Below are 16865 nucleotides of genomic sequence, written 5' to 3' on the forward strand. Positions count from 1 at the left end.
CGCATGTGCGCTGTTTTTTCGTGACTGTATATATGACGTGCTTCTTCCCAATAAAAAATCAGTTGTAAGTTCAGCGCTGGTTTGTGTGTCTCGTCTCCTACTTGGTCTGTGTGTGCTGTTGCGCTGTTGAACCACCACTTCTGGTACGGTCGAGTTCATAAGGCATTGTGTATACAGGGTGGCTAGTTTTTCTAGCACAATCTCCCCACCATCCTTCAACAGCTGTTACCTGATCTTTACCAGCTGCTTTTCCCCTTTGCATTGCTCCTAGGGCTTTCTTTACTTCCCCTTTCATACTGACAGGATGACACATTGCTGTTTGCTACTACACCCACTGCAGGGCAAAGGCGTCTCCCATGTCTCTCCAATTAACCCTGTCCTTTGCCAGCTGCACCACCAAATCCCTGCAAACTTCTCATCTCAACCCGCCCACATTATTTTCTGTCGCCCCTGCTACGCTTTCCTTCTCTTGGAATCCACTCTGTTACCCTTAAGGACCAGCGGTTATCCTGCCTTCGCATTACATGCCCTGCCCAAGCCCATTTCTTCCTGTTGATTTCAACTAGGATGTCATTAACCTGCGCTTGTTCCCTCACCCACTCTGCCGGTCTCTTAAAGGGAAGCTGAAGCACTTTTCGAAAAAAATGAGATCTCTACGTCACTCTATAGTTTTTAGTCCACTGAAACAGAATATCTCATTCAAAAAGAGCAGAAATAAACGCAAAAAGCTGTTTTTTAGAAGAAAACGCGCCCCATCGCCTCAGGGCGCCGAGCGAACGCTGCTCTTGCTCGCGATTGGTCGGGACCGTCGTGACGTCATCCACGGGGATCTCCGGCCGGCACCGACGGCGTTGCTGCGTAGCGTGTTGCTTCAGCGGGCTTTTAAGGACTATGCTATGGAAATTATGGATAATTCAAGCAGTGATGAACAGTTTGCACTTTCACCATGCATGTTCGAGCCATCAGCAGCTTCAGAAAATGGCGGAACCAACGACGCCGCGGAGTGTGCCGGCAGCGAATGTCAAGTCGCGTCATGTTCACGTGTTGGAAATCTCGACTTGATGGATGGGTGGATGACAGCTTTTATTTTCACCGGAAATGAAGAAGCCTTACTACTCACCGCCCCCAGCACGCAGGCCTGGAGGGCGGGGGCCGGTGCCTCCGTGACTAAAGGCTAACAAAGAGACTATCTCTTCGCAGCATCAGCCGCCAGGCGGATTGGCTTGTTTCTGCCGAGCGGGTTCTTCGCTGCGCAGCAGGGCTTCCCAGCTTTCTCTGCTATCAATATCTTCGTCGACTCCGGGGTAGTCAGCGCATTCCCATATTCTGTGCTTCTGGGTAACCATGGAACCGCCGTACTGTCGGGATCTGGACGAGCGCACGCAAAACTATTCCGAAATCGTTAAGAACTATACAGACTAAACAGAAAACTGGCACCACCGCCTGATAAGAAGCTAATAGAGAAGTGACTGCATGGCGGTGCCTGCAAGCCGGAAATTTCGTTAACCCAGTATGGGCCTTTCACGTCCTACCAGGGTAACACGAAAACCAAATCTCGACTGATACGTATGTTTTGTGTAGGTGCATGCGTGTGCATATGTTTTGTGTAGGTGCAAGTGGCAGTAAAAAAAAAAGTAAATTGCGTCGAAACGTTTCTGTGTACCGCTGCTGCATAAAAGCCTGGCCACCAAATTCTTGTAACGACTGCAAACGTGATCTAAATCAGATCACCGGCACGCTTACACGAGTCACGCGAGGTAAAGCATTTGTTTGTTCATTTATTTATGGTTACTTGCCTAATTACGCCCGAAGGCCTTTTAGAAATCCACAAAGTCTTTACATTGACCCTACAAGCGAGACTGAGGTCTGTGCTGTGTACCATTCACTGAAAAACAGCTTTGCTTGTGATATTGATAATATCCAGATCAAACCAGTAAAATATGCACTAGACCTCATTTTGTCGCCGCTCACATACTTGTACAATATTTGCCTCTCAACAGGCACTTTCCCCAGGAAGATGCAAATCGCTAAGGTAGTCGCTATATTTAAAAAAGGGGACAAAAATAATCTGGCAAACTATCGGCCAATTTCCATCCTGCCAGTCTTCTCGAAAGGTCTAGAAAAACTCATCCACATACGAATTACCAAGTTTGCAACTAAACATAATTTAATTAATCCCACTCAGTTTGGCTTTAGAAAAGGAATGTCCACAGAATATGCTCTTTTGGCTCAAAAAGAAATAATTTTGAAAGCAATCGAAGAAAAATATGTAATTGCAGGTGTATATATAGGCTTTTCGAAGGCATCCGATAGCATAAACCATGTTACTTTGTTAAAAAAACTGGAAGTATATGGAATACGTGGAATACCTCTCGACCTCTTAAAGTCTTACCTCGAAAACAGAATGCAGTGCATTTCCATACAGGAAATTCTATCCACTTGCCAGCCAATAAAAGCAGGTGTCCCCCCAAGGCAGCATACTTGGTCCCCTATTATTTAACTTGTACATAAATGATATTACGTGCATTAGTAGCAACGCAGAAAACGTAACATATGCAGACGACACGACAATATTTTTTCACAGTCGTTCCTATCATTCTCTTCAACCCGAAATAAACAACACTCTGGAAAAACTGACCACCTGGAACGAAATAAACTCTTTACAGATTAATGCTAATAAAACAAAGGCAATTACTTTCACTACCAGACAAGCAGCCAGCGCTCCAGAGATGACGTTCACTTTAGGCGACGCAGATGTAGAAATCTTAGATTCTGTCAAATGTCTTGGTGTCCACTTTCACAAAAATATGTCCTGGGACACGCACGTTGACCACGTTACCACACAGATAGCAAAAGCTGCTGGGGTCATAACTAAATATAAATCGTACTTACCGACGGCCGTTAAATTACACGTTTACAATTCACTTTTCCTTTCACATGTTAACTACTGTCTCTTAGTGTGGGGTAAAACAAAACCTTGGTAATTTAAATCTCATACATGTCCTACAGAAAAGAGCGATCCGCAGCATAGCAAATGTTCGTTATCGTGAACATACATCCGAACTTTTCACTAAATTTGACATTCTTTCCATCCATCATATGTACTCATTCTACCTTGCAAAGCGATATAAGCATGACTCGCTTGAAATTCTCCGTACACTTGCTAACTTGACCCCTCAAACACGACACTACAATACACGCACTAATCTAATTTGGAAAATTCCTTACTCACGCTTAAGACTATCTGAACAAATGCTCCGTCATGCCCTACCGACCCTACTAAACCATCTTCATTGTCAAGGAATTAACATAAGCACCATTACCAACAATATGCTTAAGTCCTTTGTAATGCGACAGTGAGCGTGTATGAAATTGTTTTATGTATTTTAGAAATTCTCTTGTAGAATTGGTGTGCTACCGTGGCTGCCTTCCTTGTACATACTGACCTTTATTTGTGGCTCAAAAATGAGTATATTATTTTTGTATTGCATATTATACGTACTGACTTTTAAACTTTCTAATGTATAAAGATGTATGTTTCTTAATCTTTCACTGTATATGCCTTGTAAATAGGGGGTTCGAAGCTCGTCAAGTGGAAACTTCCACTTTTTCTTCGAGCCCTCCTCGTCCTCCGCTAATCTTTTTGTGAGGAAGAAATAAAATTATTGATTGATTGATTGAACTACAAAAAAATGCAAAACTGGATGATTTGGAGTGGGTGCACTACTGTACTACAGCGCGAAGAGACGAGGCGACCGGGAGGAAGCTCCCGAGTGCGCTTTCCTTCTGTCGCTTGTTCGGGCTACTGTTCAACCATGAAACTTTTGCACTTATCCCCGTGCGTTGTTTTTTTTTTTCATGCTGAACACGCTTTTGAAAATAATTATGGCTGGGCTTCGGAGCTCGCAGTGCTGCTCATCAAAACTAGTGTGCTACGAGATATAGTTGCTGCTGTCGCGTATCTAGATGGCCGGCAGAATTGCTTGTGACAGATATATGCGTAGCGCTGCTCGACCACTTTGCCGTTCTGAGTCAAGGACAAATTTGCATGAATTCTGGCCCCATTGTCGATCGTCAGTCATGACCAAGCGCTCATGAATGCAAATGTTTTCTTTGCTCAAGTATACTAGGCTATATAATCGGTTTTTTGTTCAGTTAGTTGCTGGTGCATGTGCTGCGCGCTGATGAAAGATTAAGAGAATTGCTTGTGCTGCCACGAGGTTCAAGCAATCAGGAAAAAGCAAAAAGGCACACAGTGCGTAAAGCTCGAAAAGTTCAAGACTGTGTGCCTCAGTAAAGCATTGCTGGAAGTGGCTTTAGCTCAGCATGGATGTGAACCAGCTGGGAAAGGCAAAGAGTTTACAAACAGGTAAGAAAGTAATATAGCAAAAAGAGAAATATTGCTGCACATATTCTGTGCAGGCAGTTTCGGCATGTTGCGTACAACAAGATTGTCTGGTTAACGTGGAAGAGGCTGACGGAGAACAACCGACGGATTCTTCCAAGCTGTGGGCTGAGCGCTGTTCGAAAGAAGTACCATACCAAAACTGGTTTATATAGAGGCTTCAAGCATTACAGGGAACGCCCGAACGAGAGAAAGTAAACGGCACTGGCAGAAGATTGCGTTGATCTGTGGTTCGCCAAAGCGCGGGCCGCAGCGAAGCCAGCGCAGCCGGCCGGCCGACTCTCCGTGAATGGCGTCACTTCCGCCAGTTCTCCCGCTCTGCCGTCCCCCAACCCGGCGCTTCCGGAAGCGACGAGGGCGTGCCGGCGGCGGGTTTTTAAGAAGCGATTGCAGCTCTGTTTGCGGATAGAATCGGAAAAAAATTTACACACGATTTTCAAGGTCCTTTCTTCCCAACCACAGCGTTTCATGCGATTTGAAAACCGTTTCAGCTTCCCTTTAATGTTACACCTGTCATTTTTCTTTATCACTTCCGTCTTTTTTCTAACATGATCAGTGACTGCTGCTTCATTTCACGGAAGCCCTGCGATGCCCCATGTTCCTTGTTTACTAGTAGTGTTTGCGAACTGCACCAGAGCAGGCATGGAGTCCTGTTACCAGTTGAATTATGCCCAGTTTCTAGACTGTTTATGGTGTTTTGCAATGCTCCTGTTTCTGTCCTATTCACCTTGACCACGGCCTGACCGTCTCCTTGGGCAGCATTCTGGAGGACACTCCGCAGCACCACATGCTCCTCCTTCACCACAAATACATCAGAGTGCTTGGCCAGGAAGTCCCGGAACTCCCTGCACAGACCACAGTGATCGTGTCAATCGGAGCACAAGACATCCTGCACTGACATTGCAATTTGCATCATTATAGGGGCAAACGATTCATCTATCACAATACCCACAGCACCAATTTTTACATGGCATTGCAGTGGAGTGGGATATTACAATGAACATTTCAGGTGAAGATTTGTATGTGCATAGATGAAGACTGAAAACAAGAGATAACCATTTGTGAAAACATTAAAATACACAATGAATTACAAAAAGGTGATGATAATAAAAACAAGACACAAAGTATAAGCAACAAAGTATACATCACAGGGCCCAGTTACTACAGATCAATTTCACACAAATAGCGCTGCTATATACATCACAACAATAATAATAAATAGTTGTAATTATCCATAGTGGTGGCGATATAGCGCGGTAAACAGTTCCATTCCAAAATTGTTCGGGGGAAAATGACAATTATACCTCTCAGTCTTGCACCTAATTTCTTGAATCTTATTGCCATGGTCTCGTCTTGAGGAAACATAATCAGGAGGAATAAGATAGCTGCCTCATCGTATTCCTGTTCAGGAATGAAAAAAATTGTGAAAAGACTAACCTTAGAGCCTTCCTGCGCTTTCCTAAGGAATTCCAACCAGGGCTTTGCTTAGCCACTGATACACTGAACAGCCATGTGCAATTTCCAAAAATATATCGCACACTCAAATTTCCCAATTCTTCTACTCATTGATTGTCAGCTTTGAGCCATGAATTCCACATATGTAGTCAAGTACAGACCTGATACATGTGTTTTCAGCTGGAAAATGTTTGGAATTACGACACAGAAAGCCCCGACATGCTTTGGTTGTGCCGTACTAATATGACGATGCCAAGACAAACAAGGGGTAAAAACCACGCCTAGATATTTATACTCGCATACGGCAAGTAGCTTGATCATCTTTATGCAATTTGTTTTCGTCACTTGCCTTAATATGCTGCATCAATGGTGTGATCACAGGTACATTAATGAAACTTGGTGCAAAAAATGCCCAGAGGTAGTAGATACACAGAACCATAAAATTTGCAAAAAAAGGCACTTACAATTTTATTCCATTTGCATTTTCATGTTTACAAATTTGCACCCTTACACAACTGCCATAAGCTGAAAGAACACAGACTATTCGATCAGAACAGCGTGCAGTTTGGCAGGGACAACGAGGAAGACACGACACACACGAGCGCTGACTTGCAACTGTTGTTTATTGCTTGGAACGAGGCATATATACAATTCCAACAAAAAGATGAAACCAAAACAACCATTCATAGATTCACAGTCATTCATACATGCCGCACTGAACAAAGGAGGTAACTAAGAACATCATTTCCCCCTCGCTAAAAATGCCAGTTCTTTGGAACCAATCGATAAAGATGGGCTGCTAACGCAGGCGTTTTTTGACCAGGCGATGTGCGCTGCTTCAATTTTTTCACATGTTAGTTGGTTACTGTGCTTCCTTAACACTTGTGTGCGAGTGAAATCAGGGTGGCAAGTTTTGCTGTCACAGTCTCTGCAGTGGATGCCGAGATGCTCTTTTACAGTATTATGCACATTGTTATTGTGCTCCTTCAGGTGTCCACTGAGGCATCTCGCCGTCTGACCCGCATAAAGCTTGCCACATGACAAGGGAATGGCGTAAACTACACCTTCTTCACAGGAGACGAATTAATTTTCATGTTTGATGTCGCATTCAATACGAACGAAATCGGTGTTAACCATTTTGCACATCTTCTCAAGCTTATCCGGAGCAGAAAAAAATGACTTTGACACGTGCTCTATTTGCTATCTTTTTTAGTCTGTGGGAGAAATGATGACTTACCAACTCGCCCAAGCAACCGCTTTAACTATTCGATCAACCACGACTACAGTAAAACGACACTAACTAAACACTTTAACCTGTGGAAGTTTGGCAAGCAATTCAAAGCGCAAGCGAAAAAGAGATTACATTGGACTACGATCGCCTACACGTGGACGACACGATATATGTATGTGTGAGACGAATCCACGTCACAGGCAGTTCAACTATACCGAACCAAAGCAGACGATGAACCATGTTGACGCAAACTTAGTGAGTTGAGCATTATCTTGGTTAATGCAAGAAGTCTTGTTAATAAGTCAGCTAACTTACAAGACATTATTTTTCTATATGACCCCACATCATAGCGGTCACGGAAACGTGGCTTTCATCTAGTATTACAGATTCTGAAATCATTCCACCATCCCACAAAATGATCAAACGTGACAGAGAAGGACGATGAGGGGCGTAGCTGTAATTGCAAAAAATGATATGCATTTAGTGCACAATCAACTATCAAAATCTTTCGGTATTGCTCGGAGTGGTTTACCGTCCTCCAAAAAGCGTTGTGTCGTTTATGGAATCGATGACCACGTACTTAGAGCACACATTCAAACCTAATGACCGGCTAGTGCTCACTGGAGGCTAACTTACCGGGCATAGATTGGAAACAACTGGCGGTTTCGGGATCCGAAGATACTGATAACGCCCGCCTTCTTTTTGATACCATATTTTTTCACGACCTCAAGAAGATTGTAAGTGCTCCAACACACATCACTGAAACAACCCAGTCGGTTCTCACCTTGTGTTTTTTAAAAATTTTTCCGATGATTACGCAGTCTGTACTACTGAAGGAATTTCGGACCACAGGCTCGTGCATGTTAATGTGAAAACAAATCGAAAAAAGCACAGGCATTTTCACAAAGCATTTCATGATTTTCCAGCTGGAGATGATGAATCCGTGCACCTCTTTTCTGATTTTGAGGAAGGCAGAGATATTTCGCAACTTTGGGATCAATTGAAAAGTTTAATTACGTCTTGCTTTGTTCCATTACGTTGCAAAACGGTAAAGCGTCACAATCTGTGGATTAACCGATAGATTTTTCACTTAAAACGCTGTATTGCACCAAAACGAAAAACTAAGGCAAACGCTACTGCCATACTGACTATCCTTAAGGATGAATTACTGAGTAAGTTACGGAACGCACGCAGTAAATTTTATGAATGGACCCTAACAAATTTCTTGAAAGACTCCCCCCAAAAGTTTTGGTGCATCCTGTCAGAAACAAAGGGAAGTGTGGACCAGCTTAAAGTTAATGGTAGCGTAACTGGTGACCTTACCAGTATGCTAATGAATTTAGTAGTACTTTCCAGCATGCCTTTGCTCGATCGTGCACCGACTGTGAACAAACTTCAAATATTGTCCAGTTTCCGCCTGCCGTCGCAATGCCCGAACTAGCGCTTAGTCGTGAGGGGATCTTTTCACTCTTGCTAAATATTAAAGTTAAATCCTCCCACGGCACTGACGGCAGGCCGAACGCATTTCTTAAATGATACTCCGAAATACTATCTCATTATCTGTTTATCAAAGAGCTTTAGCTGAGCGCATTTACGTTCTGCTCCACTGGTAGTTCCCCAGCGGAGGACCAGCGGAACGTAGCGCGAGTAAAGAGTTTTAACGCAGCGTCTAAAACGCCCGAATGAGCGTAGTTGCGCAGAGTAGGGTACCTCGATGGGCCAGCGCCGCTTTCAGGGTGAAGACACCGCTCTCGGCGGGGACATGTTGGATCTCACACTCCCGTTCGGCTGCGTTGAGCGCAATGCAGCGGCGCGCCGTTTCGAAGAGAAAACCGTAGCCACCGCGTGGAATTCAGGAAATTTGGTATTCTACCAAGACAGAGTGGTACCAGAGATTGTTTGAACAGTGAATCAGAAGTAGTTGCTTTAAAGTATACTATCGCAGCAAATCTGCCAAGGAAGTCGGCGCCTTATGAACAGTCGGTGCACTCATGCATGTTGGTTCTCTTCTGTAGCGTTCATTTTGCCCTGTGTTCCTTCATAATAGCATTGTTACAACTTGCCTAGCATATTCCACTGCAATCTCTTGACTGGGATACCCTACATTTCGATTACTTTTCCGACAATCAGGATTACTTATTTCGAGCTGCAGTTAGATATTCGCCAAACACAGCCATTAAACAGTTTCTCGTTCACAATGAAATCAATGCGAGAAGAAGCATTTTATGACTGCTAATTTCAATAATTATGAGGATGCAAAGTTAAGTTGTGCATTAATCCTCTGTCCACAGCAGAAATTGTTCTAAAAAGCAAGCGTTTCGCATGCCTTACCTCGCATACTTTGGGGTCAACTGTTGGTCCAGCCGTCTGATTTCACCTGCAATTGGCAATTTTGCGGCGCGCGCTGTCACGACCAAAGCCAAATAGCTGGTGCACTTTTAGAGTGTGGGCAGGACACCCGGGAACACAACAGTCCCTCATAGCTCTATCTCTGACTGCTGCATCACACAACACAAGCTCACTTCAAGCAAAAGGGCTTGGCCTGTTCTCGCCTCGGTTTTGCAAGTTTTGTGCGTTCTGCACCGCCTTTCTTCTTCCGACTAGAGGTATCTTGTTGTCGTTACGTGTCGCGGCCTTTCTTCTCCCGATTACAGCCGCCTCAGTACACATCGCACGTTCGGCACCCCGCTGTCAGAAGTGGCATATTGTGTAGTCGGAGAGAGTGCATCATGCATAAAATACGCTCAAAACTGCAAGAACACTACTGCCACGAGTGAAACAAGTATGTACTATCTATTTCCAGATAGTAGCATTATTACAGTCGCCACGCAACCGCACAGAAACCGTGCCAGATGCATAGCGCACTGCACGCAACTGACACGCGACACCCAACATGCCGCTGCGAGGGGGAAACGGCGGCGGGGGCAGTACAAAGGGTGTCCACACCCTGAAAGCGGGCATCCAGGCACCCTAGCGCAGCCCCACCTATTGGTGAAAAGCGGAGTTACGCTAATACGAATATGAATCACGCTTGCTGTTACTGTAGTACTATTGCTAAGTAAAGGCATTATTTTTATTTCTGGTATATATTTGAACATTAGCAGTCCTTACAATTCAATTTAACGTATGTAGTGTTAGAAAAAAAAACGTTTGGCACTGTGATGGTCAAGTCAAGCCGAAGCCCCCCTCCGCAAGCTCACCCACTTGAGCTCGTCACCGAATGGCCTTGCCGCGGCTACTTCCTGCATTAAGGCAAAGGTCTTCTTGCATGCTAAAACATTTGCACGGCTTCTTTGCCTACAGGCGTGCTTACGCCGCGTCCGTGCTCGATGAAGCCGACGCGCCAACGTTCACACTGGAGGCTGCCATGTTAGTCCTCGATGACACTCACTCGCTGGGCATTCTCCGCTGGGAAGACCCGACGAGCGGGCAGCGCTGCAAACCCGCTGGCCGCCTGAGCGTCCTGCGCATGCGCACTGGCGCCCTCTCTCATCCGCTCCACTCCGCTGGCCCGCTCTGCTAAATGTCTCTTATTTTCGACACATCTCTTAAGCAAAGTTCATTACCAGCCGACTAGTTAACAGCTAAAGTAATTCCAATATTCAAATTCAGAGACATATTAAATGTTACTAATTACAGACCAATCTCTTTATTATGCACTTGCTGTAAAACACAAGAGCACGTTATAGCCCACCACATATCTCACCTAGAACTAAAAGGCTTTTTTGCCACCTATTAACATGGGTTTCAAAAAAATGTGTCCACTGTTACGCAGCTTTTATCAGTCATTCATGACTTTGCTTCAGCCGTTGATAGTGGAGAACAAATTGATGCCATATTTCTTGATCTATCGCAAGCTTTCGACCACGTGGTGCACACTTTGTTGATCGACAGAATAAGAAAAGCAGTGGTTCCTGACAATTTGATTAGCTGGTTGCAGGCATACCTAAGCAATAGGAAGCAATTCGGGGAATGTTCAGGGATTGGATCTGTTGTTACAGATGTGTTGACCGGAGTGCCACAGGGATCTGTGCTCGGTCCCTTGTTGTTGACGGCGCTTAAAAAACACGGACAGAAGACAGAAAACACGTGTGCTGGGCATTTGAACCAAGGGACAAGAAGGCCATCTTACCTTATGACTCCGCTCCCTCGAAGCTGGAGAAAAGAAGTATCACCCAGTCTACCTTTATTAATGCCTTGAACAAGTCATGCGAGCACAAGTTGCAGGAAAGCTTTACAAACCAGATATGCAGGCTCACGCAATCGGGGTACCCGTCACAACTGCTTAGCTCTCTTGCAGAAAAAGTGCTTAAACGTATCAAGCGCAAAAAAAGTTGGCCACCCACTGAAGCGCACAAGCAATATAAAAAGGTTGCTGTTATTCCTTACATGCACCAAATTTCACACAACCTTAAAAAAACTGAAAGGAAAGCAGGAGTAGACGTCTTTTCTGCACCCCATTGTAAATGAAAAAGAAAAAAGGAACAGAGGATGCACCACTACGCACAGAAATCCCTCAACGGCATGCGTGGAAGGTGTCGTCTACTCAATTCCTTTGTCTTGTCGCAAGGTATACATCGGCCAAACAGGCTGATGCATCAATGAGAGGCTAAGAGAGCACAAGAATGATTTACCAGGTACATCACTCAGGAATCTTCCAGTCCACTGCCGAAACTGTGACCCAAAAAAGCCATGCCACACAATGTTCGAAAAGGCCACTGTGTTAAAAAAACACCGGAACAAGCTGACACGTGGAATAGCGGAAGCCACCGAGGTTTTGAGGCTCGAGGGTGAATGTGTAAGTGCCCTCTCGGTTTCACTGTCGGAAAAAGAGTTAGCCTTTCTTTCTGGATCTGTTTGCCTTAATCTTTCATAAAGGATTTACATTCTCTGCTTTTTCCGCCAATCTCCCTTTTATCGATTTCATTTTTATCTTTTTCTTGCTTTTATCCTTCTTACTTTTTGTTGAATTTCATTTATTGAAGTAGACTTTTCATTTATTGAAATCGACTATCTTTCTCTCTTGGTTTTACTGCACCTCATCTTATACCTTTAGCCGTGTTATTTGTTAGCTTCACCTTTCGTGCTAATCCCCTTTTTTATCCTTTCAGTTATCTAGCGCACTTCATCTTCTGTGTTTAGCTGCGCTAATTGTTGGCTTCACCTGTGCTGTTAAAATTTAGTTTGCGCACCCGATCACCATTGTGTTTTCATTGTGTGTTTTTTTCTTGCAACTATGCCTTTCTCATTTTTCGCCACGTTTGATCTTGGTTTGTGTGTATGTTTTGGTTCAATGTTATCGGACCCGTTCTTGAAAATTCCTTTAGTCAATCCGCACCACTATTTCACATGTCGGAGGCTTTTCTTCTTTTTTTAAATGACTTGGTAAAAGTTTTTTTGTCTCATCTTGTTCTGATTTTATCCTGCAATGTTCAAGCCTTTGGTTTTTAGCCTTTGTCATTTTACCACTACTTGTCATATCATTTCTGTTGCCACGAGTGCATAAAATTTTCGCCGCTTGTCGGTGCCTGTGTTTTGGGCATATATGCAGCGTTTCGGTGGTTCTTGAATAAAGTCATCTTCCATGTTTTCTGTCTTCTGTCCGTGTTTTTTAAGCGCTGTCAACAACAATACATCAGCACCAACTAGCCGACAACTTGACCTGCTCTCGGTCCTTTGTTATTTTTAATTTATATCAATAGCATTGCAACAACCTCGATGATAGAGTATGGGTCAAATTGTCTCCAGATGACTGTGTCATGTACATAGTTATAAACAGTGCTTCACAACAAACATTGCTGAATAAAAATTTTTGTAAACTTGCGGACTGGTGTGACGAGAGCAGTATGAAAATTAACTTTACTAAAACTGTTTCTATGCCAATAACAAGAAAGAAAAAGCCCCTTCTTTACAATTATCATATACAAGACCAGTTTATTCATTCTGTTTCGGCTGTCAAATATTTAGGACGAACTGTTACAGACAAGCTTAAATGGGACACGCATATTGGAAACAACATTTGCACTAAAGCATTCAATAAGCTTTGTTTTTTTCGCCAAAAATTAAAAGGCTCTACTCCAGGCGTAAAGCTTAAGACATACCACTCTCTAATCAGACCTGTTCTCGAGAATGCTTCTATAGTATGGGACCCTTATTATAACAAGGACATTGCTAAACTGGAGTGCATCCAATGCCTTTCTGCATGATTTATTTTATCTGAGTATCAGTCAACTTCATCTGTTACCAATATGCTGAGTCAGCTCAACTTGGAGCCCCTTGGATACTAGAAATGGACACTAGTAAAAGCTTTCAAGATGGTCGGGTAACCTCACTAGCCATCCTTGGCTGCACAAGGGTCTCGAGGCTCCCAACCAAATAAAAACCTCAGCCTTCTCAGGAATGCGAAAGTGGCTGAGGGGTATAAAAAAATGAAGTGATACAGTGTGTAAAAATTTAGAGCTTGTCGAAAAAACCCGTTTCTCTTAAAAAGCAAAAACCACAAGACATGTCAACAACTGCATCTTGGAACTTGTTGCAGGGCAAGTTGGTACATGTTGTTGGTCATAAGAAGGCACAACAAAAATAGACACGAGAAAGCAGCCGGACTGTGATAAATTGCAGTTTTTAGATTTTGAGCTCTCCATAGCCTCGGACAAGATTTGCTGGATGTACTGCCCTTGTGCCCAGAAAGAATTTTCATCTTATGAATCGGCTCACTCGAAGGCAGTGAAGCGAGCCATCCCCACATCAGGTCTATGTGCTGCATTTGTGAAGTCCTGCTCTCATAACATGCAAATGAGCTTCTATTTGCAGATGGTGAAGCGTCAAATGCAGGCTTCCCTCAGTCTGTCCTACCGTGTGCGGTGGAGTCCCTTCAAAAGCATTAAAAACAAGGAACGTAAGCAGTCCAGTCTCGATAATGAAAGACTTCGGCCACAAGTGATTCCCTACTCCCACTGGGTTGCTCATAATCTGAATGAAGTAGCTTCCAAGTACAAGGTTCCAGTAGTTTTTTCTGCTCCTTGTAAAATGCCGAAAGAACCAGAGACAAAACCTGCGGAACAAAACATGCCCATAGGTTCGTAGAATGTAATGAAGGGGTTATAAGATCTCCCCACATGTGGTATTCGGCATATATTGGGAAAAAGGGACACTGCTTAAATGAAAGGCTGAGGGAACATGAACGCTCGATGAGGACTGGAACAGGTTCAAATCTGCTGCTTCATTGCAAGGGCTGTGAACTACGCCCGTGCAGGCCTATTCTTCAGCAAACAGTTGTCTCGGGGAGTGGACATGAACATGTTGCCTGAGAATTGAAGGAAGCTCACTTGATCAGAAAATGTGGGCCTGAATTGCGATACCGATGCATCCGTTTTTTTTTTTAAGTCTGAAGGAGACTTTATAAGAAAATTCCCCTGAGTTAGAACCACGTGTACGGGTGTCTTTTCTGAAGTGGACTGAAGTGTACAATGATTTCCAAATGTAGAATGTGTTTTGCCGTTTTTTTTTACCTCTTTAATGCGTTTTCACTCCGTTTTCATCCTGTTTTTATCCTTCTTTCATGTCACTTTGTCCCTCTACACCATATGTCAATCCTTGTTATTACTTTCTTAGATTCATCAGTCACTTTTATCGATTTTAGATACCTTTCGTTACATGTTTTCTCTTATCGTTTTTATGGCTCCTTACTTAATTCTGACATTAGCAGCAGCTGATGGGCGGGGTGGCAATGCGCCTATATATTATGTGTGTCAGTTGTCAGTAGCACATCGTCCTGTCCACCTATCTTGTGTCCCTTTTTGCTGCACCTTCTTATGACCAAAAATTGTATATCGACCCACGAGCAACACTGGGTATAAAACTGAGTAACATACTTTTGTCATTAGTTTTTGAAGTTTTGTGCATGAGTATAAAATGTTTATGGTTTAAGGTCTATGGGGGTTTAACATCCCAAAACGACTCAGGCTATGAGGGATGCCGTAGCAAAGGGCTCCGGAAATTTTGTCCCTCTGGGGTTCTTTAACGTGCACTGACATAACACAGTCCACGGACCTCTACAATTTCGCCTTCTGCAAAATTCTTGTATCTTCAGCGCCTCTGAGCTCGAGTTCTTGGGACATCATATATCATCGCATGGTATCCACTCTCTTCCGTCCCAAGTCAAGACCATCTAGGATTATCCACAGCCTACTACACTGCACCGGTTACGCCAATTCCTGGGGCTGATGAATTTTTCCCGGCACTTCGTACCGCACTGTGCGTAGCAGGAGGCGGCAAAAGGTTAGGTGGGCGAATGAGATTAGGAAGTTTGCTGGTATAGGGTGAGCGCAGCTGGCAAAGGACAGGGTTAATTGGAGAGACATCAGTGGGTGCAGTCAGGCTAATGATGATGATGCCTCTAGCGTGGGTGTCGGAGCTGTCTTACAGCAGCTCATTAACTCCGAGTGGCAGCCTTTGTCCTTTTACTCTCGGAAGTTCCTTCCTGCTGAGACACGATGCAGCATCTTCGGTCGCGAGCTACTCGCGATCTACGCTGCCATACAGCACTTTCGACATTTTCTGGGAGGATGCAAGTTTCATGTGCTCACCGATCACAAGCCACTGATGTAAGTTTTCCGGACCAACTCATCGTAATACGTGTTCCGCGAACTCCGCCATCTCGCTTACATCTCGGAATTTACAACCCACATCCGTCATGTGAAGGATGCCGACAACAGCGCCACTGATGCCCTTTCACGTATCACTGCGGTTGACTCTCCAGCTTCAACCATCGACTGGGCCGCATTCTCTGCTGCACAGCAGGATGACAGCGAGCTCAAGGCTTTTCAGGAGAACCCCCGTTCTCTCCGACTATGGCTTGTGCCCCATTCGTGCTCGCCTGAGCCCTTGTGGTGCGATCTCTCGGCAGACCTTCCCCACCCTTTTGAGGCTGCACTTTGCTGCACCATTTTTCACTCACTCCATGACATTTGTCACCCCGGCATTCGGGCTACTCAGCGCCTTCTCACCCAGCGCTATGCCTGGCCCGGTATTAATGGTGATGTGCACGCATGGACGCACACATCTCCCCTGCCACGCAACAAAAGTCTTACGTCATACCAAGACTCCTTTCCAGGCCTTTGTTCCCACCCCGGCCGTCGTTTCGATCATGTTTATCTTGACATCGTGGGTCTTCTACCCGTGTCACAAGGTTACCGTTACATCCTCAGCACGGCCGACCATTTCACACGCTGGCCAGAGGCTCTTCCCATTTGTGACATTCCTTCCCGAGCCTTCATTTCTTCGTGTGTGTCACGCTTTGGTTGGCCCGACACTATGACAACGAGTGTTGTAGGCGTTACCGAAAAAAAGTAACTAAATATCTTACTTGTTAGGCAAAAAAAAACACGTTATCGCCCTAATCTAACGCGTCACCCTTACCGAACAAAAGTACCGCACATTACTTTGCCGTTACTCCATGACCATAAGTTTTAATCAGTGCATCTTCAATGTAAGAACTCACTAACAATTTTATAAAGCTCATATTTCACATAAAACTTCTAGCCCAAGAAACGATTTTGCCCAAAAGCCTGATTTAATGAGTACTTTGCACAAATGTGTGGGAGCTTAGGAATGTTAGTTAGTTATATTGATTTTAATGGCGCAAAAGCAACTGAGACTATGATGCGCAAACACACGGTTAGAGCTTTTGTTAAAGGTTACGCTTTTTATATCTAAAGTTTGTTTGAAACATTGGCTTCTCTGAGAAACTTAAAAATGCTTGAAAAATCAACA

The 16865-nt window shown here is 44.2% G+C and overlaps 1 protein-coding gene across 3 annotated transcripts in view; it reads right to left on the reverse strand.

Annotated features, from left to right (window-relative positions):
* egl (Egl_like_exo domain-containing protein) overlaps nucleotides 1–16865 on the reverse strand; it is a 216822-nt gene that overhangs the window by 176898 nt on the left and 23059 nt on the right. For all 3 annotated transcript variants that reach the window (XM_077639464.1, XM_077639463.1, XM_077639462.1), the window contains exon 2: nucleotides 5133–5250. In XM_077639464.1, the coding sequence (XP_077495590.1) occupies nucleotides 5133–5250 (118 nt within the window). The remainder of the gene's footprint in view (nucleotides 1–5132; nucleotides 5251–16865) is intronic.

Source organism: Amblyomma americanum, chromosome 10 (assembly GCF_052857255.1).
Source record: "Amblyomma americanum isolate KBUSLIRL-KWMA chromosome 10, ASM5285725v1, whole genome shotgun sequence".
Classification (NCBI taxonomy): domain Eukaryota; kingdom Metazoa; phylum Arthropoda; class Arachnida; order Ixodida; family Ixodidae; genus Amblyomma; species Amblyomma americanum.